At 33.7% G+C, this 27,347-nt stretch overlaps 1 protein-coding gene across 2 annotated transcripts; it reads left to right on the top strand.

The window, feature by feature from the left end:
• The first annotated feature begins 1,953 nt into the window (after positions 1 to 1,953).
• Positions 1,954 to 26,684, top strand: LOC138309424 (zinc finger and BTB domain-containing protein 49-like). 2 transcript variants are annotated; one of them, XM_069250607.1, is made up of 5 exons: positions 1,954 to 2,202; positions 16,702 to 17,267; positions 18,211 to 18,369; positions 18,855 to 18,924; positions 19,344 to 26,684. In XM_069250607.1, exons 2-5 carry the CDS (start codon positions 16,782 to 16,784, stop codon positions 20,630 to 20,632), a joined length of 2,004 nt encoding a protein of 667 aa, XP_069106708.1. In that variant the 5' UTR covers positions 1,954 to 2,202; positions 16,702 to 16,781; the 3' UTR covers positions 20,633 to 26,684. The 2 variants fall into 2 exon arrangements, with proteins under 2 accessions (XP_069106708.1, XP_069106709.1); XM_069250608.1 differs by lacking the exon at positions 1,954 to 2,202 and adding an exon at positions 12,821 to 12,882.
• Positions 26,685 to 27,347: the final 663 nt, after the last annotated feature.

Below are 27,347 nucleotides of genomic sequence, written 5' to 3'. Positions count from 1 at the left end.
TCTGTGACATCAATATATTTATTACAACATTGGTGAACTCCTCTGTGACATCAATATATTTATTACAACATTGGTGAACTCCTCTGTGACATCAATATATTTATTACAACATTGGTGAACTCCTCTGTGACATCAATATATTTATTACAACATTGGTGAACTCCTCTGTGACATCAATATATTTTTACAACATTGGTGAACTCCTCTGTGACATCAATTATTACAACATTGGTGAACTCCTCTGTGACATCAATATATTTATTACAACATTGGTGAACTCCTCTGTGACATCAATATATTTATTACAACATTGGTGAACTCCTCTGTGACATCATATATTTATTACAACATTGGTGAACTCCTCTGTGACATCATATATTTATTACAACATTGGTGAACTCCTCTGTGACATCAATATATTTATTACAACATTGGTGAACTCCTCTGTGACAATAATATATTTATTACAACATTGTGAACTCCTCTGTGACATCAATATATTTATTACAACATTGGTGAACTCCTCTGTGACATCAATATATTTATTACAACATGGTGAACTCCTCTGTGAATCAATATAATATTACAACATTGGTGAACTCCTCTGTGACATCAATATATTTATTAAAATACATTACCTTGTGAATCATAATATTATTACAACATTGGTGAACTCCTCTGTGACATCATAATTTTACAACATTGGTGATCCTCTGTGACATCATATATTATTACAACATTGGTGAACTCCTCTGTGACACAATATATTTATACAACATGGTGAACTCCTCTTGACACATATTTACAACATTGGTGACTCTCTGTGACATCATATATTATTACAACATTGGTGAACTCCTCTTATATTTACACATGGTGTGACATCAATATATTTATTACACATTGGTGAACTCCTCTGTGACATCAATATATTTATTACAACATTGGTGAACTCCTCTGTGACATCAATAATTTATACAACATTGGTGAACTCCTCTGTGACATCAATATATTTTTACAACATTGGTGAACTCCTCTGTGACATCAATATATTTTTACAACATTGGTGAACTCTCTGTGACATCATATATTATACAATGGTGAAAAAAATTACACATTGGTGACTCTGTGACATCAATATATTAATTACAACATTGGTGAACTCCTCTGTGACATCAATATATTTATTACAACATTGGTGAACTCCTCTGTGACATCAATATATTTATTACGACATTGGTGAACTCCTCTGTGACATCAATATATTTATTACAACATTGGTGAACTCCTCTGTGACATCAATTTATTACAACATTGGTGAACTCCTCTGTGACATATATTTATTACAACATTGGATTTTCACTATGAAATAATCGTCCGCTAAACCTGCCTATAGTATTAGGCTTTTTCAATTTTTTTTTTCTAATATATATTTGACAAAAAAAAAGACTTAAAATATAGGCAGGTTTAGCAGACTAGTCGAGATAATCCAGATATAACATCAGTGATACTAACCCCTAAGGTATCAAGGGCTTTATGGTGAAAAAGGTGTGTAAAGTAGACAACTCAAGAAAAATACTAAGTCGTCGTCTGGTCCTGTTTTTGATAGAGCAAAATTCCATTCGTTTGCATTATCATTTTTAATATACATACATCTATATATATATATATTTTTTTTTTTAAATATCATAAAAGAATTTGTTATTGTGAATATATGAAAAACACCACTCGGAAACTAGAAACATATATGTAGATATACATATATATATATATATATGAGTTTTTTTCACATTAAAACGTAATGAGATATGTATCCATCACCCGTTTTGTATTACGTTACTTAATGTTTTTACTTTCACTTTCGGTTTGCTTGTGCGTTATCGTAGCCCGCAATAATACCATCCAATAAGAATGCGTGGATATAATTGTTGTGTTTCTCTTAAAATTTCCTTTTTTCTGATAACAAAGACTACAAAAATGTTTTTATTTTACGTCGTTTGCAATGTTTAAATCATACACAATTGTGTAACTCCCCTACGATTCCCGTAACACGGAAAATGATGACGTAGTACACAAATGGGATATCCTCCTCACGTCAACTCGGCATTTCCGTTCTCCCTCCCGTTACAGGTGGGTGGTTCCCACGGCTAATCGGAGTGTCCTTAGTGTCCGCCATGTAAAAACAAGGACACTGCCACGTCGGTATGTATTCCTATTTTACATTATTTCTAGTTTATATTCACAGAAATGTACGTATTCTGTGGGGGAGCGAAGCGGGGGACTGAAGCGCCGTCTTAACACGGCTTAGCAGAAACAAATATGTCGGGAGGGATTAGACTTCGGCCATGGTTTGTCGTTATTTGTTTCGGTCGAGTGGGCGAGTGTTATGTCCAGTTCAGTGTCGTCTCCTCCAGAGTCGTACAGATATTCCTCAAACAGAAGTAAGGGTTTATTTAGGTAGGGTATTTTTGTTTTACACATGTGGAATGTTTACATCAATGTTAACTAGTAACAGGTGGACTTTTGCCCGGGGAGGGCCTCGGTAGGCCTTCGACTATAGGAGGGCAGTTATATGTAGATATATACATATAATGCAATGGAAGAGATCTATAAATAAATAAAATAAGCAATATTTTACATATCTACATTATTGTAAAAGACAATGCATGTCGTTGTAATATGGGCCTAATATATACAGAGATGTACTTCATCCTTTCTTGCTTCACTCATCAGGTGATTCAGAATATAGCTAGGTTGTACAGACAGACTGAAAAATTTAGAATGTCATAACAACATAGATACAAAACGTTTTTGTAGGTAATTTTGACAGTTTCTTTTCACACCGCTGATGAATTTAAATAAGAAGACAATATCATGACAGGGAAACAGATACATGGTACATATGCACTGTACATATTTGCCTACCATTTACTGCAGCCAGCAGATTAGTTTCATAGAATAACTTATTTACTTCATCAATTGAAATTTTGTTATTCCATAATAATCCTGTGTATATGCTGTTTAATTGTTTCACCGTTGATTTTAAATCCAATGTATTACAGATGGTCTATCTTATTTGGTCAGTATAGCCAAATTTTCTGATTATACAGGTTTAAATTACTATGAGTATGAAAGAAGATGGGAATACACAGGGATCCCGAATAAACAAGGGCCAGTTTTGACAAGTTATACTGTAAATGTTGGACATGAGATAAATATATATGTCTGAAAATATCCTCAGTTATTAAAACATAGTATATTTATCTAAAACCATATTTAATTGGCTAGCTAGCTAGTCGCAAGACCAGTCCAGCTTGCTTGCTTCAGGCATTTACCATGAAGAGGTTTCGTAAATGACAATAATACAATGCTAACTGCTACAGGGCATTTCATTTAAACAGAAGATCTTTTATCAGAAGCAAGTCTTAATTATCAGATCAAATAAGAATGCCGTACAATGAGAAGTACTGCTATAAAAAAATTCTTGTTTAAAAATCACAGGCAGTTATCCTATTAGATGAAATAGTTTCCCTAAAACTGTACATATGAATTTTTCCTGTGCATGAGGAAAGAAAAACTTTTGTAGCAAGGTGAAAGTTTTGTTTGAAAAAAAAAAAAAAATGTAGTCCGTACCATCTGTCCCAGTGTCATCAATCATCCATCTTTGTAATATTTTAGGAATTACTTGCGAAAAAATCCTCAATGAAATCATAACAGAAGTTAAAGTAAAAAATATTATGTTAGGAGAATTTTAATTTAAGGAATTTGTTAAAGTTATAATAATCAAGGAATGTTGATGAAACTGGAACCTGATATTGATGATATTACTATTTATCAAATTCAATTGTGAAATTATCATTGCTCAGAAATACAATATGTCACAGACTTGAACTGAAAGAGCAATAGTTTTATGAGAGAGTTAAAACATACAATATATAAATTCTGTACAGAAATTGTTACTTGTGTTACAACACACAAAATTGTGAGAAAATAACCAATTACATCTCATTAGCAACTGGAAAACCTGTACTAGTTTTTTAACCACAGATTTTTACACTGTAATTTCACCCCATTTTCCTATCCAGTCATCCATACTAGTTAAACCTGAACATGTAGATCTGTCTGGCATGCCTCAACAGGTGGGAATATACATATATATAGACTGGGGGAGCAGCTCACAACTAGGACAGCTGTTACAGTCATCTCATTATCAACTTGACGACAAATATTCATAACTCAGATTTTAAAATAGTTCAAACTACATAAACAATAAGATTTCATTTCTAAAATGTTTAAAATAAATTTTGTAAAAATAATAATAATTTTCTTTTTGAGGTAAGAATTTGAATTATGATGGAATTTTAGTGATGGACTCGTGAAGCTAACAAGGCTTTGTTGTTTTGGTCAGTGGTGTACACTCTATAGACTTGCCACCTTGTGCCCCCAGGGTCTTTGTATTGATTACCCTCGCCAGTGTACCTGTATTGCAGGTGTATACAGGTGTGGCAGCCCCAGGACACACATTAACACACCAGCGTTGATATTCCTCATTTATCTAGGAAGATAGCTCAGAAATGACAGTCTAGTCGGCGGCTATACATTAACTGGGATATCAGTAAGCTTTACATACGTATACAGGAATGTAATTCTAAGTGTAAATTGTTGATGTCATCATCGGACCAAACCGATGATACAAAACTAACGTCAATACTTGGCCTTATGTACACCTGCTCTTTGATATGACACATTTCTAATTTTACAATTGTTCTGGGCAACTGTGAACAAATTAAGTGTCTTATATTCAATTATACCACCAACAATCTGCGTTTGAAATAGCTGGCAGAAAGAATGGTTAAGGTATTCACAAGATTTTGATATGACATAAATTTTCTATGTATAGCCCTCTACATCGGGCAGCTGTAACCGAATGGTCCATATTCAACTGCCAACAATATAATCTGCCTTTGATGTAAATGATTGATTGACCAGTTAAGGTGTCCGACATTCAACCATCCATTCAACCATCTGGATATAGCTGTAACCAGTCGGTGGTCAAGATGTCTTACATTCAACCTCTTGGATACAAATAGCAGTGCCTTGGTTGAGGTATCTATTCCATCACTACTTGTATGTAGGCTTTCCACTTCTGGTGTGAAAGTCCAATGTCAATTAAAAATATGGAACTGTAGTCAATTCCTATCAATAGCTGGTAATAGCCAGGGTCATTTAAGAATGTGCCAAGTTTAAATTGCGGCTGAAGGCAGATCGAAGTACCCGGGAAAAAAACACATGGCAATTGCCTCATTTAAGATTCAAACTAGCAATTAACCCAGGGATGGAGGGCATAAGGGCATGGTAATATGTCAGGGCATATTAACCATTGGGATGGCATGGTAATATGTCAGGACAACTTAGCCATTGGGATGGCATGGTAATATTAGTCAGGACATCTTAACCATTCCAGGATGGCATGGTTCTATATGTCAGGACATCTTAACCATTGGATGGCATGGTAATATGTCAGGCATATATTGTCAGGGGCATCTTAACCATTCGGATGGCATGGTTATATGTCAGGACATCTTAACCATTCTGATGGCATGGTAATATGTCAGGGCAACTTAGCCATTGGGATGGCATGGTAATATGTCAGGACATCTTAACCATTCTGATGGCATGGTAATATGTCAGGGCAACTTAGCCATTGGGATGGCATGGTAATATGTCAGGACATCTTAACCATTCGGATGGCATGGTAATATGTCAGGGCATCTTAACCATTCCAATGGCATGGTAATATGTCAGGACATCTTAACCATTCGCATGGCATGGTAATATGTCAGGGCATCTTAACCATTCGGATGGCATGGTTATATGTCAGGGCATCTTAACCATTCGGATGGCATGGTAATATGTCAGGACATCTTAACCATTCGGATGGCATGGTTATATGTCAGGGCATCTTAACCATTGGGATGGCATGGAAATATGTCAGGGCATCTTAACCATTCGGATGGCATGGTAATATGTCAGGGCATCTTAACCATTGGGATGGCATGGTAATATGTCAGGACAGCTTAACCATTGGGATGGCATGGTAATATGTCAGGGCATCTTAACCATTGGGATAGCATGGTAATATGTCAGGACATCTTAACGATTGGGATGGCATGGTAATATGTCGGGACATCTTAACCATTTGGATTCTGCCACCACAGCCCATAAAAAAATGGCCATGGTCAAAGTCCTCTTTTCCATCGTAACTGCGAGATAACCCTAGCAAGTTTTCAACATTAATTCATATTTTTGTTGAGATAAAAGTCCAGTCTTTGCTGCTGTTCACTTGTGTTGACTTGGGTTTGGGTTTTAGTAGTTTAATTATCATCCTATTAACAACCAAGTCCAGGGTAATGTAAGGATGTAGGATGTGCACGGTTTATTGGTGGAGATTAGCCGGAGTACCCAGAAAAAACCCAGCAGAGAAGCACATTTCTGAGTTGCTGGTTGTAAGTTAGTTACTGGTTTATCGCCTACTTGACTCCTAATCCACTGGCTGTATGTACATGGTTTATGTCCTTGGGCTATAAACAGCACCTTGGCCTAATAGCTGTGTATGCATGTGACTTTATATACATCCTGATGTTGTAAACTAAAGTAATGAGGTAGATAGAATATCAATGTTTACTGTAAATCAACTTTCTGTCATGTGCAATTTATTTCGCGAAATTCACGAAAGTTTATATCTGCAAATTAAATTTATATATGTCTTGGACGATTCTTGCACAATTGAATTCAAAGATATCTATATATGTCTTGGACGATTCTTGCACAATTTAATTCAAAGATATCTGCATTTAATTTTAAATCTGCGAAAAAGTATTATTGGTGAATTCATGTTTTGAAACAGATATCACAAACTTTAATCAAACAATCTAAAAAAAATCAATCTGATTTAATTTTAAGGAGTTTTACATAAAAATAAATTTCTTTCTTGGTACAAGTCAATCTAGTTGATTAACAACCAGATCCTTACACTATCTCACTCAGTTTTATAAAGGATCTGACAAAATCCCATATGGGGTCATTTCGCACAATATGCATGCTGCAGTGAAAACACATTTTCATAAATGTTATAAATTAGGTGGAGTAAATACATCGGAAGTGAAGCACAGTGATTATAAAAGTCATTATAACACCAAATGGGGTATAGTCAGGTCAAAAAGGTTGACATGCCATGGGGCTGAGGCTTGCAACAAAAGCAAATAAATATGGTATTAGGGTATAAATTTAAGTACTAACTGGTATGTATTCTCTCTCTCATGCCAATATAAGTTTGCATATGCCATTATAAGTTTGCATACATCAAATATAAAAGGAAAAGGGGTTAGTGATATGGGGATTATTTAGACAAATGTGGTTATTTGGTGTATTGTATGGTAATTTTTTTTTCCTTTTTCAATGAAGATAATATCCATTGAATATGAAAAGAAAAAACGGTTAGCATGGGGGCTTATTTATATAATTACGGTACATTTGTATTAGAGTATTAGTATATTTTCTCTCTCACATATAGATATGTTCTGGAGGGGCTCGCTGTATGTGTATCCTATGATGTATGGGATTAGTCTATAATATGTTATGGGGATGGTTCCTAAACTTCTTTTCTGTACTTTAGACTGTAGGGGTAGGTTTTGTATGCCATTCGCCAGTACAGGATTATATATCTAAGCTTTATGTTTAGGGGGAAGTTTCAGTACTACTAAATAGTAAACCTACTAACGCAACACAAAAGTGTACTTTACAGTAGGAGCGAGATCAAAACTGCCTCGGGTATAGACGGAGGAATTTTAACAAGAGCTTATACACAATAGAGTGGGCTTTCTCTGTGTAACAATGCTAAAGGAGTCCCAAACACCGAGGCATGATCCCTTATGGTGAATGGTCTACGTAATTATTGTAAACTGGTCAATGAGGGACGTAATGGTTTGGTGCCATAGGGTACCTTGTATGTCCACAAGATCATATACCTATTTTCTGTATCTACTTTTTGCCCTTGAAATCGGGAGTACGGCATATATTACAGTGAAACTCATACATGTGGAACCAGGGCAAAAACTAAAATCACATGATGTTTTGAACAAAAAAGTTGTGATTCACATGTTAAAGTCATAAAATATTCTGGAGATATCAATAGCCTGCATACCTTGTAAACCTGTCTATAAAGACCCTTGTATATGGACCAAGAAAAGCATGTATTATTAGCTCACCTGGTCCGAAGGACCAAGGTGAGCTTATGCCATACCGTGGCGTCCGTCGTCCGTCGTCCGTCCGTCCGTCGTCCGTCCGTCCGTCAACAATCGACTTCTTCTCCATAACCGCTGGTCGGATTTCAACAAAATTTGGCTGGTAGCATCCTTATGGGCTACTAACTGAAAATTGTACAAATGATGGGGCTGACCCCCCAGGGGCCTGAGGGGCGGGGCCAAAAGGGGTCAATTTGGCTATTTCCATATAAACGACTTCTTCTCTGAAACCAAGCATGGGATAGCACCCATAATGCAATGGTAGCATCCTTATAGGGTGGGGATTCAAAATTGTACAAATGATAGGGCTGACCCCCCGGGGGCCTGAGGGGCGGGGTCAAATGGTTTCCATTTGGCTATTTCCATATAAACGACTTCTTCTCTGAAACCAAGCATGGGATAGCACCCATAATGCAATGGTAGCATCCTTATAGGGTGGGGATTCAAAATTGTACAAATGATGGGGCTGACCCCCCGGGGGCCTGAGGGGCGGGGTCAAATGGGGTCCATTTGGCTATTTCCATATAAACGACTTCTTCTCTGAAACCAAGCATGGGATAGCACCCATAATGCAATGGTAGCATCCTTATAGGGTGGGGATTCAAAATTGTACAAATGATGGGGCTGACCCCCCGGGGGCCTGAGGGGCGGGGTCAAATGGGGGTTCCATTTGGCTATTTCCATATAAACGACTTCTTCTCTGAAACCAAGCATGGGATAGCACCCATAATGCAATGGTAGCATCCTTATAGGGTGGGGATTCAAAATTGTACAAATGATGGGGCTGACCCCCCGGGGGCCTGAGGGGCGGGGTCAAATGGGGTCAATTTGGCTATTTCCATATAAACGACTTCTTCTCTGAAACTAAGCATGAGATAGCACTCATAATGCAATGGTAGTATCGTTATAGGGTAGGGATTAAAAATTGTACAAATGATGTGGCTGACCCCCCGGGGGCCTGAGGGGCGGGGTCAAAAGGGGTCAATTTGGCTATTTCCATATAAACGACTTCTTCTCTGAAACCAAGCATGGGATAGCACCCATAATGCAATGGTAGCATCCTTATAGGGTGGGGATTCAAAATTGTACAAATGATGGGGCTGACCCCCAGGGGGCCTGAGGGGCGGGGTCAAAAGGGGCCAATTTGGCTATTTCCATATAAACGACTTCTTCTATGAAACTAAGCACGTTATAGCACCCATAATACAATGGTAGTATCCTTATAGTGTGGGAATTCAAAATTCAAAATGGGCCTGAGGGGCGGGGTCAAAAGTGGTCAATTTCCATATAAATAACTTTTTCTTTGCAACTTAACATGGGATTACGCTCATAATGCAATGGTTACATCCTTATAGGGTTTGAATTCAAAATTTTGCAAATGATGGGACTGACCCCCCGGGGGCCTGAAGGGTGGGGTCAAAAGGGGTTAATTTAGCTATTTCCATATAAACGACTTCTTCTCTGCAACTAAGAATGGAAGAGCACTTATAATGCAATGGTAGCATCCTTATAGGGTTGGGATTTGAAATTGTACAAATGATAGGGCTGACCCCCGGGGCCTTAGACGGCAATAGATGCGAGGTCAAAAGGTCAATTAGGCTACTATTTTCATATAAATTACTTTGTCTCTGAACCTATGTATTGGATAGCATATTTGTATGGTATCAATAGCATCATTGTATGGTTGTGATTCAAAATTAAACTTTGGGAGTCAATTTTGCTTATTTTTCTAATTGTCTGAGTCTTGTGATAATTACTAACAAAAAACCAGGTGAGCGATACAGGCCCTCTGGGCCTCTTGTATAGGGATGTGATTCTTCCTCTTTTAAATGATCTATTTTACAAACACTAGAAGGGAGGTTGAGTTGTATTGACCATTTAAGACCTGAGAAAGTGGTCTTATTAGCAAGGGTCTTTATACAAAGGTGGCCCTCAATGGAAGCTTTACTGTATTCAGTTTAAGGAGTTCAAAGCATCTATCGGATAACCGGATAACCATCGTTTTTCAGTACAATATTGTTAGTTTTCTTCAACCTATATTCACTGTTTATGTGTTTTAACGTAACCACCTGCTACTTCTTCCTCAATTCATATCTCCATTGATACCATCATATTACCTTGTGACTGTTACAGATTTGTTATGGATGCAGTATTAGTGTATGTATAATGTGACTGAGTGGAGTTTCTTGCTTGTTGTCTTTGTAGTGTATTTTAGTGAGATAAACTTATCATAACATGAATATACCACAAGTTCCCATATTTCTGAATTCCGAAATTGCATATTACAGAGTTATCTGCACTTGCGGGTAGGTATTGATTGTGACTTCATGTGTTTGCCAGCGTAACGTCATACGTTTCGGAGAAAACAACGTGAATTAATTGCGCTCACAAAATGACGTAAAAATCCATACCTACCCATAAGGGAGCTAACTCTGTTACATGCAAAGATGGAATATCTTACTCATGGCTTATATACACTTTTAAACCTTGTTGTACTGTTTACTATCAGTTCATTTCTCTGATGAAGGTGACAGGGTACACATGATACTTATATATAAATATAGTCATTTAAACATCACACATTAACTCTTCACAGCTTGTGTAAGAATGTCATTATATTATACACACTGCAGGCTGCCATCGTTACAGTGCTACTGTCACCTAGCTGCTAATGCTCAAATTCACAATAAAGAAATATATCATGTAATCTATGTCCATGTGCTATATATAATGATTTTAATTTTACCAAAAACTGAGGTAATGTTATTTGGATGTTATAGAATGTTAATGCAGATAATTAAGAATGATCTAGGGAATGAAAGAATAATGGATTGTTGAATGACAGAACTCTGTGCTATTATTTGAGCGAAAGGGTGAGATTCAAAATGTAATATTTATACAAATATTTATTAATATTGATACAAAATAGTAATTCGTATATATTATGAGAGAATGAAATAAGAATGTTGTATATGTATCTGTATTTGCTGATTACTGAATATTTAGAAAAAAAAAAAAGGATGAAATAGATAAATGTACCCAAGCTATGACATATTTAAACAAGACATATATCTATTCTTAAAAAAAAAAAAAAAAAAATATTAAAAAAAAAAATCAAAATTAAGTTACAAAGTACCTGTATACTCTATTATAAATCATTTACAGGTACTGTAATAACATACTTGCCAACTTTTGGGTAATTTCACATGTTTAAACTTTTAACCTCAAGAAAGTCTACTTAGTAACCCCTTATAAAGAAATTAAAGGTTGATTTTTGCATATTTTGACCTGTTCTTTCTGATGGTATAAGATTTTCAACATTTTGAATATTGTAGAATTTGGACTTGCTAAATGGCCTAAAATTGGGGTTCAAAATCGGGAGTCTCCCTCCAAAAAAGGGGAGGGTTAATTGGCAAGTATGTAATAGGTGTACAAGTATTAATAAAAAGATATTGAAGGTATATCCAGAATACAAAGAAAATGTCAAAAGTTGTTTATATATACTTACATGGGATTTGATCCTCTTTGAGTTTATCTTGATCAGCCTATAGGCCTATATATTTTGCAACAGCATCTTATTTAGGATCTTTTAATATCAAACATTCCTATTGAAAAATTAATTAAATGATGTTTATACTGACAATATAACACCATCAAATAAAAGTGTACATGATTATATAATTTCACATGTAATGTATGAATATTGAACTCCCACCATGATCTCAGCTTCCTATGCCAGAAACATATAACGTACCTGATATAGAGATTGGAAAATCCTTCATTGTCTTAGCTTATGACAGAGTTTGGACCTCTAGTTCAGTTTAAATGTTTTTAGGTCACCTGTGACTAAGTCTCATTTCTTCTTCTATACATACATGTATGTTGTTGACTGTACCTACAAATGTATGCATGGTTGCCATTCCTATTCTTCATCATTCTTATGGTAAAACGTGTGACACATTATAAATATTAATCAATTTCTGTCAATAAAAAAATCTTGAATTTAAGAAAAATAATCACTCCTTTTTACTGACATCTGTCATCCTGCTGAGGATTATTTTTAAGTGTGACATAATCTTCAGGGCGAAAAGTAAAAACCCCAAGCCGTCAGTGACCCCCCAAGCTATATGGGGTCTATAGGTTCCTTGGGGTTCAGATTTACCTGTAGGCTGGTTAGACTTAATTACATGTTGTAAAATCACTTACCTGGATGGAAGAGGTGTGTAGTTATAGATAACTTGTAATTGTTTTAATTAGCGATCACCTTTGATTTGACAGATGGTTGTTTTAATTAGCAATCACAGGTGAGAATTGACAGGTGTTTTAAGGTTCATCATGATGGCCTTGGGGTCATGAAGTAGGAGGGGGAGGAGCTTTGTGAGGGAGAGTGTTAATCAAACATTGAGTATCTCACTTTTGTGTGATATATACAGTTGTTGGGGATCTGGTAGGGAAGTCATTCACTCAAGGTTGAACATATAGGTGATTCATATATATAGGATACATTTATATCATCTGGGAGGTATTCAACATTTACTGTGTTACACAAGGAGAAGCACTAGTACTGTTGACAAATCAGGTATTTATTTTATTAACATTTCAATTATTTTTTCATTGAAAATTAATTTTCCATTTATTAATTATAAATTATGAAAGTTGAATTTATATAGTACAAATTTTATATCATTTGGGAGGTGGGTTACATTTTACTGGGTTACACAAGGAGAAGCACTGCGACCAAACAGTTAATTAATTAATTGATAATTCAATTATTATTTACTTTTTAATCTTAATTGATATACCATTTAACGGGTATTCATTATGATAGTTGAATTTCTACATATCTAGCTAACACATAGGTGATTTATAAATAGTATTATATTCAGGATGGTGATATATACTGTAATACAACTTTAGAATGAGTCAACACTGTAATCTGTAATTAATTAATTGGCAATTCAATTGTGATTTACTTTTTGATTTTAATTGATTTTCCATTTATTTAATAATTAGCTTTGGAATATGAATCTCTTAATGATCTTTTATTCAATTGATTTTGAACCAAAGTCGGTTTTATAAACAGTAATAAAAACAAAACAACATTGATGTTTCAAAAGAAAAGTTTCACATTGCTAAATATAGACAAAATGTGTACCTTAATTGATTTATTATTATCAATCACCAAGACTTTCCAATGATCTGAAGAAATTCATTTGTTCAAAATTGTTACAATGATTATATATTAGTTCCAGGTAATTCAATTTTCTAAAATTATATACAAAGATGTTTGTGATGTTAATTCTGGAGTTGAAACAAAATTTCCAAAAAGAATTATTTATTTCTGTATTGTAAGTTATTTTTAAGATCATTTCTAGAAGGCAATAATAGTCTTTAAAACATTTCTTTGAATTGTAATTTCAGAAAAATAGAAAAATATTAAGGTGGGTCTCACAAGGAATGATAAATTGAATAAGTAAAAATGAACTAAATTTCTTGAGTTTGTGTGAGTTTGAATTTTGTTTTAAGTTCTGACTGCAAATTAATATACATTAGTTTGTACCATTATAGACTTAATTTAAACTTGATTACATGTTGAGCTTAGCAGCTCGTTTTACACATGGTCAAGATATTAAAATATGTATACTGTACACATACTTTACATTAAAAAAATCTTTATGTATTTTGTAATGTTATGAATGTATCCCATCAGTTTTTGTTACCCAGGGAATATATCTAGCTATAACGAGATATCGTAATGTACAATGGAAAAGAATTGTTGTGTATTTTGAAACTCTAAATAAATACACAGTAACAAAGCACTACATACTGTAGGTAACTTACACATACTTCCTGGTAATACAATGCTCAGAATTTTCTCTGGAGGGTATGAATTAACTACAACATTAAAATAAAACTATATATATGCCAGTTTCCTGTACCAACTTTTCAGTCAGCTTCCTTGATTGGAAAAAGCAGAATGATTTTTTTTCTAAGAAAAGATTACATACCGGACATTAGTGGAGCTAAGTTGTTTAAACAGAGTAACTATGTAAACTTGATTTTGAAAAATATACAAATTATGCTATCTCCACTTAATGTGTTTCTTAGAACACATACTTGTGTCCTTTCGGCCTGACTTACAAGTCTCAACATAACCTATAAGAAAATCTACATTGTGTATTCAAGTAGCTTAAGATTTACCTTGACGTCATTTTTCTGATGCAAACCAATTGTTGGAGATTCCTTATAGATAAACGATGTGGTTCTTAGAGACTCAAAAAAAAGAGACAAATATGTTTTAACTCATTCACCCCTGAAATTTTATAATAAACTATTCCGGCCTTTGAATTAAAAGAGTTCAAATGTGATTTCAGGGGAGAATGAGTTATTTACAAAATATAAACCCCAGCTCTTTGTGTGAGACTCAATTTTCCGATGGTCTTTATCTTAAACTAATATAAAACTGAAATTGATGGAAAAAACATGGAGGTATCTTCAAATCTTTAACAAAGTCTTCATTCTCTAAAATATTAATTTCCTCAAATTTTGTATTCATGAATTTTCATCAGATACCTGGTACTTTATTTTTTATAATCAATAGTAATATTAAAATATTAACTTTGTTTGACTTATAGAAATACAATTTTTTTTAGCTTAGTTTAACTCATTCACCCCTGAAAATTCATAATGGACTGGTTTAGTCTTTGATTTAGAAGAGTCTAAATGTGTATTCAGGGTGAATGAATTAAATAAAAGTACCAGTATAAGAAAATTGCATTGAGCTTGATAACTTGATATGATATTCAGAAGTTTGATGTTTTATACTTTAACCTGATGCTACATTCCAGGGTTTTGATCAGTAGCTCACCCACATCAGTTAACAAAGGTTCATATACTGTTTTAGACCCAATACCGTGGGTGTTTAAAAATTTGGAAAAATGAAAATGGGCTAAATAAGACAAAATTATTGCAAATCTATAGTTTTGTGTAGTTTTGGTCTTTAATTATGCCGGGGCAATTGAAATTTAGGCCTCAAAAAGGGGGAGCGGCGCTTACCGTATATAGTTATTGGGATGGATATGGTACAATATTCCTTAATGTTACGTAAAGTTCCTTAACTGAGACTTCTGTAATGCTTTCCTATGAAGAATTTTAAGTTAAGGATTGACCCAAATACTGTCCAACGCCATCTCTGAGTTAATCTGGCACATCTTTCAGTGACCATAGATTATTACTTATCTGAATTCAATCTGACACATCTCTCAGTGACCATACAACATTACATCTCTGAATTAAATCTGGCACATATTTCAGTGACCTTAGAACGTTAAGCAAAATTAAACCAAAGCCAGTCTTTCTCTAATGTGTGTGTGTTACATAATACATGTATATGTGTTGAAATTTAGCCTACAGGAAATCCATACCAAGAGGTATGTTTTTCTTTTTTTTTTTGCAGATGTCCCTTGTAACCTTGAAAACTCATTCTGAAGGATCTTTGTACATTGTAATTCATTTATTTGATGAGAGAAGTTGTAAGTGTTGTATGCACATCATGTCATGCACACGTTTTTTGTCAACTGTGAATTATAATATGTGTGTGAAGATTGGAGGAGGCATACCAAATGGGTCTAAAGACAATTTCCATATATAGAGTAACTTTTAAGCCTATCTGCATGGCAGCGTCTGGTCCATGAGTTAGACTGATACACTATGGTGTTAATTTAAGCTTTTACTTAAAACTTTGTGTGTGACAATTTTAAATTGAGAGTAGCATGGTGTAGTTTGTAAAATAAAAAAAAATAAAAAAATGAGTCAGGAAATATTTTTATAGAAAAAACAAGGAAACATATTTTGTGGCTTTAAGGTACAGGACATTGACTAAACGTGTAGTTGGTGAGATTAGATTTAACAATAGGCAGAGTCATGTAGGCAGCACATAAAACACTAACATCGACAGAGTCAGGGAAATACATAATTTGGTATATTAATTTTTCACATCCAATTTTTCACAGCAGTAAACGAAAGAAAATGCACAAGCATGCCTTCCTCCGCTTCAAAAAAAAAATAAAAATAAAAAAAAAAATAAAAAGAAAATGCACACATACGCATAACAACTATTTATTTGTTTACTCATGTACCTGTTAACAGTATAGGCTTGCATAATCATATAATTCATAAGATTTAATAAAAAAAAAAAAAAAAAAAAAAAATGGGTTGTGGTAGTTTATGTTTGATATCTCTCATATTCATATATTCAGCCTGTCTAGGGATGTTTCATATGCTTGCAGTTGGTTCTTTTGTTTTTTGTGCAATTTTCATTACTCTTAAATGGTAGATAGATGCTGTAGATGGTATGTAATAATCCAAAAGATAAATGTAATTGTTTTTCTCATTACAGATTGGCATGCTGTAATGTTGACCCTGGACCATTTCTAGGGAGGAAGAACTCGGTGACGGGAAACTAAACAAAACATTACCATGGATAACACGCTACACTACACATCGGTCAATCATGCGTATCACCTGATCGGCTCGATCAACCAGCTACGACAGAAAAGTGAATTATGTGACGTCATGTTAATTTGTACCGATACCAAGATTCCCGCCCACAAATTAATCCTATCCGTCAGCTCGCCTTATTTCAACAGTTTGTTGAGCCTACGACCTGAAATTACGAATAATGTGACAGAAATACAACTTAATGGCATAGATAGCATGGGAGTGCAGCAAATCATCGAGTTCTTTTACACATCAGCGATCTCGGTGAACGAAGAAAATGTCTGGTCCCTGTTGCCAGCGGCTTCGCTTCTTCAGGCAGAAGAAATCCAGAACCTGTGTTGTGATTTTTTGTCGACTCAACTCCAGGTTGAGACATGTTTGAGAATACACAAGATCGCCACCAGGTGTCTCTGCTCGGCTCTACTTTCGGAAACAACTGAGTTTATAAAGGAGAACTTCGATAAGGTAATAGATCTTAAGGAATTCTGTTTCCAGGGGGATATATCCAATAGAATTTCAAATGTAAATGTTATATTCATTTCAACAAATTTTATTGACCTGAAGTTATTATCTAAGGGATTGAATACTGATTATGATATAACATATTTTAATATGTTATTTCTTCTAAATACAACACTTCCTTGTGCAAGTTGTCAAGCATTTGTGGGGAATATTTTGCATTGAAATTGTCACCTTCATATATCGATTTGGGTACTCCCTGGTCATTAATTTTTCCCAAATTTTTTGATGCGCAAATACTGATAGAAGATATTTTCAGCATTTTCAGCCCTAAAAAGTACCTGCGCAAATTACACTGATGTGCGAATTATACAAGTTTTTACGGAATACGTACTTTTAATTTGTGTTTCAATCATTAGAAGCTGTCATGGTTTTTTTGGCAGGGAAGAGTTATCTGCTCTTGTCAAAGAGTATGTGATTAGAGAATCTGATCATAAGGTCTGATCGCCAGGTGATATGTAGCCAAGCTTAGGCCTGCACTATACACATTCAATGTCAGAGCAAATGCTGGAGAATAGACAATTCAAAATGCAAAGTCATGTGCAGTATATCAATGATGTGATTGGCTGCTGGTGTACTGTCAATTACAATAATAACATTACACACAAAACTATTTCTTCAAAGGGGAGATAACTGTGTTTTTAAAAAAAGAACAGAGAAGTAATATATCAGTTGGAAATTAATTCAATTTTTATCAGGTCTCTCTTAATAGGAACGGTGCCAAAATGTTCTGTATAGTTGAAATAAGTTTGACTCTAGTTCTATGAAAATAATATTATACATGTATGTAGTTTAAAGATTTTATGAATTCAAAAGTCTACAATAATTCTGTTTTATAACAAATGTTGATATTGGATGATTGGATAATGCTAGAAACTTTTATACTCAGGTGATAGAGGAAGAGGCGTTTCTCGACCTAGGTGTGGACGACCTACTTTCACACATGAAGAGGATGAATGAAGTCGTTCTCACGGATGAACGCATGTTGCAGGCATTCAAGTGCTGGATAATCCACAGTATAGACGACAGACAAGTGTATGGACTGAAGGTAGGGGGTTGTTCTCGATCACTGGTGAATAGTCAGAAAAGGATGATTAATCTACCATAATCTTACCTTTAATAATGCTGATAATATTTTAACGCTTTTGATGCAAGGCATTTTGTGCTAAAATAGGATCATGCTATTTGTCTATTATATGTGTCGTTAGCAATTATTACATATATACCCATAATTCTAATATTTTCAAGCTGTTTTCAAAACCATTGTTGTGCTAATTTTTGTGCCAAAAAAGAACATTCTCGAAAAATTCAGTATCTGTGGAAATCAGAATTTTTCAGATAAATTTCCACATTCCCACATTATACTGTTAAATAATACTATTCATAACTTATTCATGCATTCAAATTTTCACTTACAAGGTATAAATGTGTATTCATGCTATTATCGAATGCACATGTTGATCTAGGAGGATAGCAACTGATTATCTAATCTAACTTAAGTAGTTATTAAAGTCCATTACATTTGGTTTACAGATTATCAAGCAGTTTCCTAAACTTGAAGAGAAGCTGTTGAATTTCATCCCGATGGAACTTTTGATGGAAGGTGAGAAAGCTTTTATATTTGTATTTTATACCTTTTCATGTATTTGTGTTAAAAACAGTAAATTTGTTAATCAAAAGGGCTGTAAATATCCATATTACTGATAATTTTAACTTTTAACCATTCTGTATTTGCTTATAACAGAGTTATCTGCCCTTGTGGGTAGGTTTTGATTGTTATATCATGTGTTTGCATTTTGCTACAAGCGTAATGGCACACTGATTTGAGAAAACGATGCACGTTTTTCTCCACACAAGGGAGGAAACTCTGTTATATGCAAAGATGGAATTACCTGATTTACATTAAGTGATGAATTATGCTATCTGAAATATTAGTCTTGTGATTTATAGAGTTTTAATTTATCACAAACTTCACATATTGCTGTAGCAGTTGAGTAAAATTTGCTTAATTTGTTTATACAGAAGCTGAAGAAGAATCCCTTAGTTCTTCTTCTCAAGTAAATCCAAGTGCCCATATCCATCACCGTGGCAACGACCTTAGGACCAAGAGTCCTCTAGAGGGGTCACCGGCAAAAGGAGCAGACAACTCTCAGGTTACAGTCAAGATGGAAGAAGATGGCCACATGTGCTTCGAATGTGCTGAAGTGTTTGATACAAAAGATGAATTGGACAATCACGTTAAAACTCATAAATTATTCAGCCGTCAATCAACTGGACTGAACAATAGTATGGCGAGTGAGAGCCAAAACAACGGTACAACAATCAACAACAGCATTAGTCCCAAGCTTATGAATAGTTCAGCAAGTTTCTCTGAGGAGACGCCCAACTCAGACTTTGCTAAGTCTTTAAATTCCCTCTATTTTGATTCTGGGTCGACGACTACAACTAGTTCACTGTTCGATGATTACATGCGATCGCGAGGACTTGATGGACCCGAGTTTGGGGTGACAGCTCACAGTACTCCGAAAAACAACTTCACCAGCTTGCTCAAACCACAGCAAATAACTGTGACAGCGACCAATTCAAACGAGGAAGGGTCTCAGCTCAACTTCATTTGTCCGGTGTGTGGTAAGACATATGACGATAAAGAAACACTAGGAAAGCACTTGGAGACACACACAGGGTTTGAATGCAAGGTCTGTGGGAAATCTTATACCACAAAATCTAACTTGCAGACTCACATGAGAAAGCACAATGGTGACAAACCCTACAACTGTTCTTACTGTGATAAATGTTTCACGAGTTTATGTGTACTGAAAGTCCATCTCCGTACTCATACAGGCGAAAAACCCTTTGTATGTCCAACCTGTGGCGTGTCCTTCGCTAAAAATATCCATCTAAAACGCCATCTGTCGATACATACTGGAATCAAACCGCACGAATGTAAAATATGCAACAAGCGCTTCAGTCGATCAGACCACTTGAAACGTCACGTCCAGAGTATTCACACACAGGACAGACCACACATCTGTTCCCTCTGTGGCAAGGACTTCGTCCGGAAATACGAGCTTAATAAACATATGAAACAGCTCCACTGGGGCTTTACAGTTGGAGAGGAAGGGAACGACAGCCTTGACAACAGTTTAAATGACTCTTTGCTCAACCCCTCTGGGGCCTCGATGAACAGTTCACATGCAATTAACAGCAGCTTGCCTACAACCATCAAGACCGAAATGATGGATACTATAAATAGCCCTGATGCAATCAACAAAAGCTTGCCTCTCACCATCAAGCAGGAAATCCTAGGATAGTCACATGATACGACAGGGAGTCACTAGTCACGTGGTTAGAGGGAGGAGACATTTTAACTCGTTCACCCCTGAACACACATGTAGACTCTCCCAAATCAAGGACATGAACAGTCCATTATTAAATTTCAGGGGTGATTGAGTTAAAGAAAATTTGAGTCGATTGTAGACTTGTATATTTAATGTAAAAGTTATTGTTAACACTGTTACACAGGGATGTATTGTTAATTGGATATTGTTTTTTAATATTATTTTGTATCTGGATTTGTATTCATTAGTGGTGTATACTGTTACAGTATAACTGCGGTTTTCGTTATAAGTTATTGAATACTAACTACATTGTATTGTTATGATAAATGTAACTACCGAGGCGTATAACGAAGTATTAAAAATTGCCTTGCCAGAGTTTTTCAATATGAATAGTAAAAAGATATGTAAACAGAAATTTTTAAAGTTCGTGGATTAATTGAACAGGAAAAATATACCTATTTTGATGTTAATCAGGAAATGTGAAATTAAAAAAAAATGTTCAATCAGTTTTTTTATTAAGAAATTTTGTTTTTCATTTTTTTCTTGTCTTTTGAATAATGAAAAATAAAAAAAATAAATGTACAAGACTTGATCACATATCAAAAAAATTCTCCAAATAAGATTAATACTCAAGAGTAGTTTAGATATATATATATATACAATGGTGTTGTCATAGCAACCCAGCTGTTTTATTATCTTCTTACAGAAAAGAGTTCCATTGTTATTTTAAGTGTTAAGAGTTACATATGAATGCATGCGAGTGAATTTGAGTAGAGTATGTATTAGACCCAGTGACCTTTCTGTAAGATAATGTATCTGAATATTACAGAGTTATCTGCCCTTGGAGGCTGGTATTGATTATTAATCATGCCTTTACAAGTGTAATTAATAATGTCATACCATTCAGAGAAAATGACCAGACTGAATTTTCAGTCACAAAAACACAATAAATACCTTCTAACAAGGAAGATATCTCTGAAACATGCAAAGACAGAATGCTTGTTTTTTTAGTTCGAAATCATGATACAAAACATTGAAGTCATCTTGCATGAATATATGGTTTATTTATACAATTACAATTTACAATTCAAAAGTACTTTTTGTTACAATTTTTACAAGCTTTTCAAAGTGGTTATTAATTTTTTTAATGATTTTTTTTCTAAGATATGTTTAACGATTGATCATTGAATTTGAATGGACACTGATGAATTTGGCCTCTTAATTTAGGATTCATAATATATGCTGATTCTGTGACTTCTTTTTTTATGTCAGAAAATGTTATCAAACTCTGAAATAATCTTTCAAAATTTACATATAGGATGAAAACAAATCAATAAGAGTTGAATTTTTTGTAATTTTGACAAATATTAAAGAAAATGGCTTGTGAGTTGGTATTTTTTTTTTTTTTATGAAATATTACATAGTGTAAGGTACTGGGAAATGATGCATGGTGTAAATGTGTTATAAGTTCGTAGGATCATTGTACATAATATTAACGAGTTATTGGTCCATTGAGTTACCAAGGAAAGTGTTAAGTGTTGTCATGGTTACTGTTTCATTCCAAATTAGAATAAATTTATTGTTAAGACATTTTGATTATTGAGATTGTTTTTGTTTATATACAGTTAGGTAATTCTGTTTGCATTCCATTATTTTTGTGTTATAAATCATTTATTTCTAGAGGTAAGATGTTTATTCGTAAATAATTGAGGTTATTAATTTATTATTGAGTATGACAGTGAAAATATTTTATGTTTAATTTATTTTTTGTCAAATAAAAAGGTTTTTTTTTTTAAAGATATTTTTGATTACATTACTTGTTGTTATTAGTGCATTTCAACGAAAATATGAATGATAATCAAAGAAGTTATTGTTGCTATGAACCAATTAGCAGGTTGCTATGGTTTCGTGAGTTTGTTTGTTCATGTATATGTATATCTTTATGGTGGTTTTGCTACATTATTAACACAGGATGTTACTATTTAAAAGATTATTTCAATTTAACATTGGTGATATAACTGATTTAATATGTAATCCAAATGAATTATTCACTGTGAAGGAATTTATTAATACATTTTATATATATTTTGTTTACTGGAAACCTGTAAAGATAAAAAATGCAGTTCATCTTTAATTAATTTCATCAAAGACTCATGAATGCTTTTAATCTATAATTCAAAGGACTGGTAATAAATTTTTTTGTTCAAGTGTAATTTTCATTATTTTTGGAAATTTCTTAAATAAGCTGAATTTTAGAAGAATTTTTTTTTTTGTATAAAAACAAAACATATTCTTAATGAATTGACAATAATAAGTCCAATTAAGTTTTATTGTGAAATTCCAATCAATAAGCATAAACGATTAATTCTTATTTATCCTATTTAATCTGAATAGTACATTAAAAGACCATGATATTATGTTAACAGGTGACGGATCTTTGATAAAGAGCGATGTGATTTATTTTCAATTCTGCATTCCATTTTAAAACAGGCATCTTATCATTACATGTACATTTGAACCTTGTTTATTTGAACTTTTTTAATTCCAAGACCTTTTTGAGTTCAGTGTTTTATTTTTTAAGATAAAACAAATAAAAAGCTTGAGTAAGCTCTACATAGAAAAAAGATTTATTACAAGATACATGTACCTAGCTATGCTGTCTTTGCATATTACAGAGTATTCTCCCTTGCGGGTAGGTATCGATTGTTACATAATCATTTTTGAAAGGGCAATTGACGTTCTTTTCTCCGAAAAGTATGACGTTACTTGCAAACACATGACGTCACAATCAATACCTACCCGCAAGGGCAGATAACTCTGTAATATGCAAATACAGAATTCCATCTTAACATTTTACAGTGTTACCTCCCTTGCAGATAGGTATCCATGGCAACATCCTTATTTTGTGAAGGAAACTCTGAAAACTTTTTTTTTTTAAACTTGCAAACATATGATGTTCCAATCAATATTTTTACCTGGAAGGGCAGATAACTCAGTAATTTCAAAATAATGAGCAGATAAATCCTGCAAGGGAGGTAACACTGTTGTAAGCAAACATGGAATAACTAGCTTTCTTTTAATAAACAATTTTGTTTATGTGTAGTTCAGTATAATTGAAGTATACACAAATACTAAGAAGATTTCCAGTATAAGCAAAGATTGTCGGTGAAAGTTTTGAACAGTCTTAGGCACCAGAAATGCAGAATTGATAATCAGGACTAAAAAGTGTATGTTGTTTTGTATCTCAGGTTACGTATATATTACAGTCGGATATTGTTGATAGTAAACAGGTGAAAGAAATGTATCGCTAGTATGGTAAATTATAAGAAATACTCTAATAAACCAACATATTTTTGCGGCGACTTAATTTTGCATTTTCAGGCCTAACTGCCTTTTCAAGTTGATTTAATTTCATGATGTAAAGTTCAATGGATCTATTTCACACATTCTTGGCACAATTTCACGGTTATGAATTTGAGTGATTATTGTTTTTGTCAGCGAAATTTGATCGCACGCGAAAATTAGTTGTTTTAGAGTGTATTGTTATTCAGATTGGGTGACAAAAATTACTGTCACATTTTAAAGAAAGATTCTTTATTCAGAGGTTTTTAATAACAAATATAAATTTGTTGGGTTTTCATCAGATGTTCATCTGTGATTGATTGATTAATGTTGATGAGATAGCTGTGATGGAAATGATGAAATGGTTAAATCTGGAGTGATTTGTTACGATAATGAAATGGGTAAATCAGAGTGAGTTGTTACGATGATGAAATAGTCTATTGAATGTTATGCAGAATGTCTAGATGATAGTCTCTATTTTGTGTTCACCTAATCCATTCACCCCTGTAACTCCACAATGAACTCTTCTAGTCCTTGATGTAGAAGAGTCTAAATGTGTCTTTAGGGGAAATGTGATAAGCCAGTGTGTTTTTTGTCCACAATTATGGCAGTTTTGTAGATGATTTAGCAGATATCTTTTTGTTCAGAAATAAGCACACTATAGATGCATTTGAGTATGGTAATGCATTCGATAACAAACAAATATCAAGATTTCTCAGATTATTTTCTTTCTTTCATTTCATTGGATATATCTTCAAAAGTTGTGCAGTATTAATTTTGAGAAATATGATGCAACCTTCATGAAATATCGGAATGTGAAATTATTATGACAGTTTTATAGTCTGTACCTATATGTATGACAGTGTCTAACTATCTATTGTCTATTAATATTAAGTATATGATCTTCCATGAGATAAGATTCAAAACTGTGAAGGAAGAAAACGAAAAAAAAGGCATTCTGTGAATTTTATGATTAGCTTTCAAGATATGTGAACATCAGTTCTGAAAAATTAAAGATGCTCCACTGCTGGCAATCAGTATTTTTTCACTATCAAAAACAGGAGAAGACGATTTAGTATTTTTCTTCAGTTACAAAAGTTACTTACTTTACACTATTACCACCATTGAAAAGAGCTTCTAATTTTACTTAAAGTTGAAAATATAAAAAATTATTAATTGCATCCCGAAAAAAATCATATATGGAATGAAGTACTGATTGCACATGCACCAAAGGCAAAATAAATTATCTTATATTATTTTTTGTGTTAATTGGACATATATATATACAAGATTAAACACCAATTATTGCTCTAATGATGAATGTCATTTATGATCTGTTGGCGGTGGAGCATCTTTAAGGGATGTTAGAATTTCATTTCTTACTTATACTAATCAAAACATATTTCATGTATCACAATAATTAAAACTTTTAAATTTTCACAGTAATATTAATCAGTACACATGTCATAAGACAAGATGCCTTGTTTGTTAATAAAATCATGCAAAAATTATTTTAAAATGTTGAAAGGGAAAACCCTTCCTTGATTCTAATAGAAATATTTTCATTGGCTGTTTTATGTGATGGGAAGTATAAGGATGATTTTGATTGGCTGTTTCATGAAATGGAAAGTAGAAGGACGATTTTGATTGGCTGTTTCATGAAATGGAAAGTAGAAGGATGATTTTGATTGGCTGTTTTAGTTGATGGAAAGTATAAGGATGATTTTGATTGGCTATTTTTGTCTTGGAGGCCTCTTCAATTAATTTGTGACTAAAATTGAATATTTATATCTAATGTTGACTTTGATTTAGCTCTTTTCATTATCATGTATTGGTGGAGTTATGCAATAACTTTTTATGAGATAATGGAGAAATAGAGGAATTTTTGTTTCTATCCATAAAAAGTGCAAAATTTTTTATTGATATCTTTCCAAAAGTGCAAGAAATGTCTGTTAGGAACTTTATAAGTGCGAAATAGTCAGTGATATACTGAATGGTTTGTAAAGCATGGTCAATGCAGAGAAGTACTGTTGTGGTTAATGTTCAAATCACAAATGTAAATTGTTGTTGTTAAAAAAATGATATTTTCTATTTTCATGGGTGAATGTGTAATGCATCGTTATAATTATAGATATATAATTATTATACATATACATTAATTAGTTTTAATTAATGTATTCAGCTGTTACTAATTACAGCTTTTTTGTTATTGTCTTAATTTTCTTTTTCTTTTTCTTTTGGAGTGTGTTGGAAGAAAAATTTCAGAGATTTCTTCTTAATTCATGTTTTAATTTCATGATTTGGAAATAAATCTAAGAAATAGATTTCTCCTTCGAACTGATACCATTACATCTGTTTTATTAACTCATTCACCCCTGAAAAATCATTTAGACTCTTCTAAATCAAAGACTAGACCAGTCCATTTTGATATTTTAGGGGTGAATGCGTTAATGTTAATATGAGTCTATAAATTTTCTGTTGGTGATAATACTGAAGAAATCAGTAAGTAAAGTTGCCTCTTTGCATTCCAATTAATTTACATAGATTTTCTAATTTACATCTTTGTTTTTTCTCCTAAATCTTTATCATTCTGCACTTAAATGCTCATATTGTATTAAAATATAAGTATGTTGAATATGTGCACAATATTCAGTTTAATAAAAATCACAGTGAGAAAAATTAATACTTGTTACAGTAGTCATTCATAAGATTATAACATCGTTGCATATCTTATAGTTACCTCCATAACATTATAGCATTATTAAAAAACTTGATTGGACCATTATTTAATTGTACAAATTGACATTGTCAATTCACAAAATTCCCTTCAGAAAGACCCATCATAAGATTAGAATTTGATATTTTTAGCCACACCATCATCAGATGGTGGGCTATTCAAATCGCCTTTCGTCCGTGGTCCAGTCGTCCGTCCGTCCGTCCTTCCGTCCGTCCGTTAACAATTCTTGTTACCGCTATTTCTCAGAAAGTACTGAAGGGATCTTTCTCAAATTTCACATGTAGGTTCCCTAGGGCCCTAGTTGTGCATATTGCATTTTGGGACCAATCGGTCAACAAGATGGCCAACTGGCGGCCATCTTGGATTTTGATAGTTAAAGTTTGTTACCGCTATTTCTCAGAAAGTACTGAAGGGATCTTTCTCAAATTTCATATGTAGGTTCTCCTAGGGCCCTAGTTGTGCATATTGCATTTTGGGACCAATCAGTCAACAAGATGGCCGACTGACTGACGGCCATCTTGGATTTTGATAGTTAAAGTTTGTTACCGCTATTTCTCAGAAAGTACTGAAGGGATCTTTCTCAAATTTCATATGTAGGTTCTCCTAGGG

Source organism: Argopecten irradians, chromosome 15 (genome assembly GCF_041381155.1).
Source record: "Argopecten irradians isolate NY chromosome 15, Ai_NY, whole genome shotgun sequence".
Classification (NCBI taxonomy): domain Eukaryota; kingdom Metazoa; phylum Mollusca; class Bivalvia; order Pectinida; family Pectinidae; genus Argopecten; species Argopecten irradians.
This window is presented reverse-complemented; position numbering and strand designations above follow the sequence as displayed.

Coding starts and splice junctions, on each gene's coding strand:
- LOC138309424 (XM_069250607.1), top strand. CDS start 16,782: ATGGATAACACGCTACACTACACATCGGTCAATCATGCGTATCACCTG. Junction 17,268..18,210: donor TAAAGGAGAACTTCGATAAG/GTAATAGATCTT, acceptor TTTTATACTCAG/GTGATAGAGGAAGAGGCGTT. Junction 18,370..18,854: donor GACAAGTGTATGGACTGAAG/GTAGGGGGTTGT, acceptor TTTGGTTTACAG/ATTATCAAGCAGTTTCCTAA.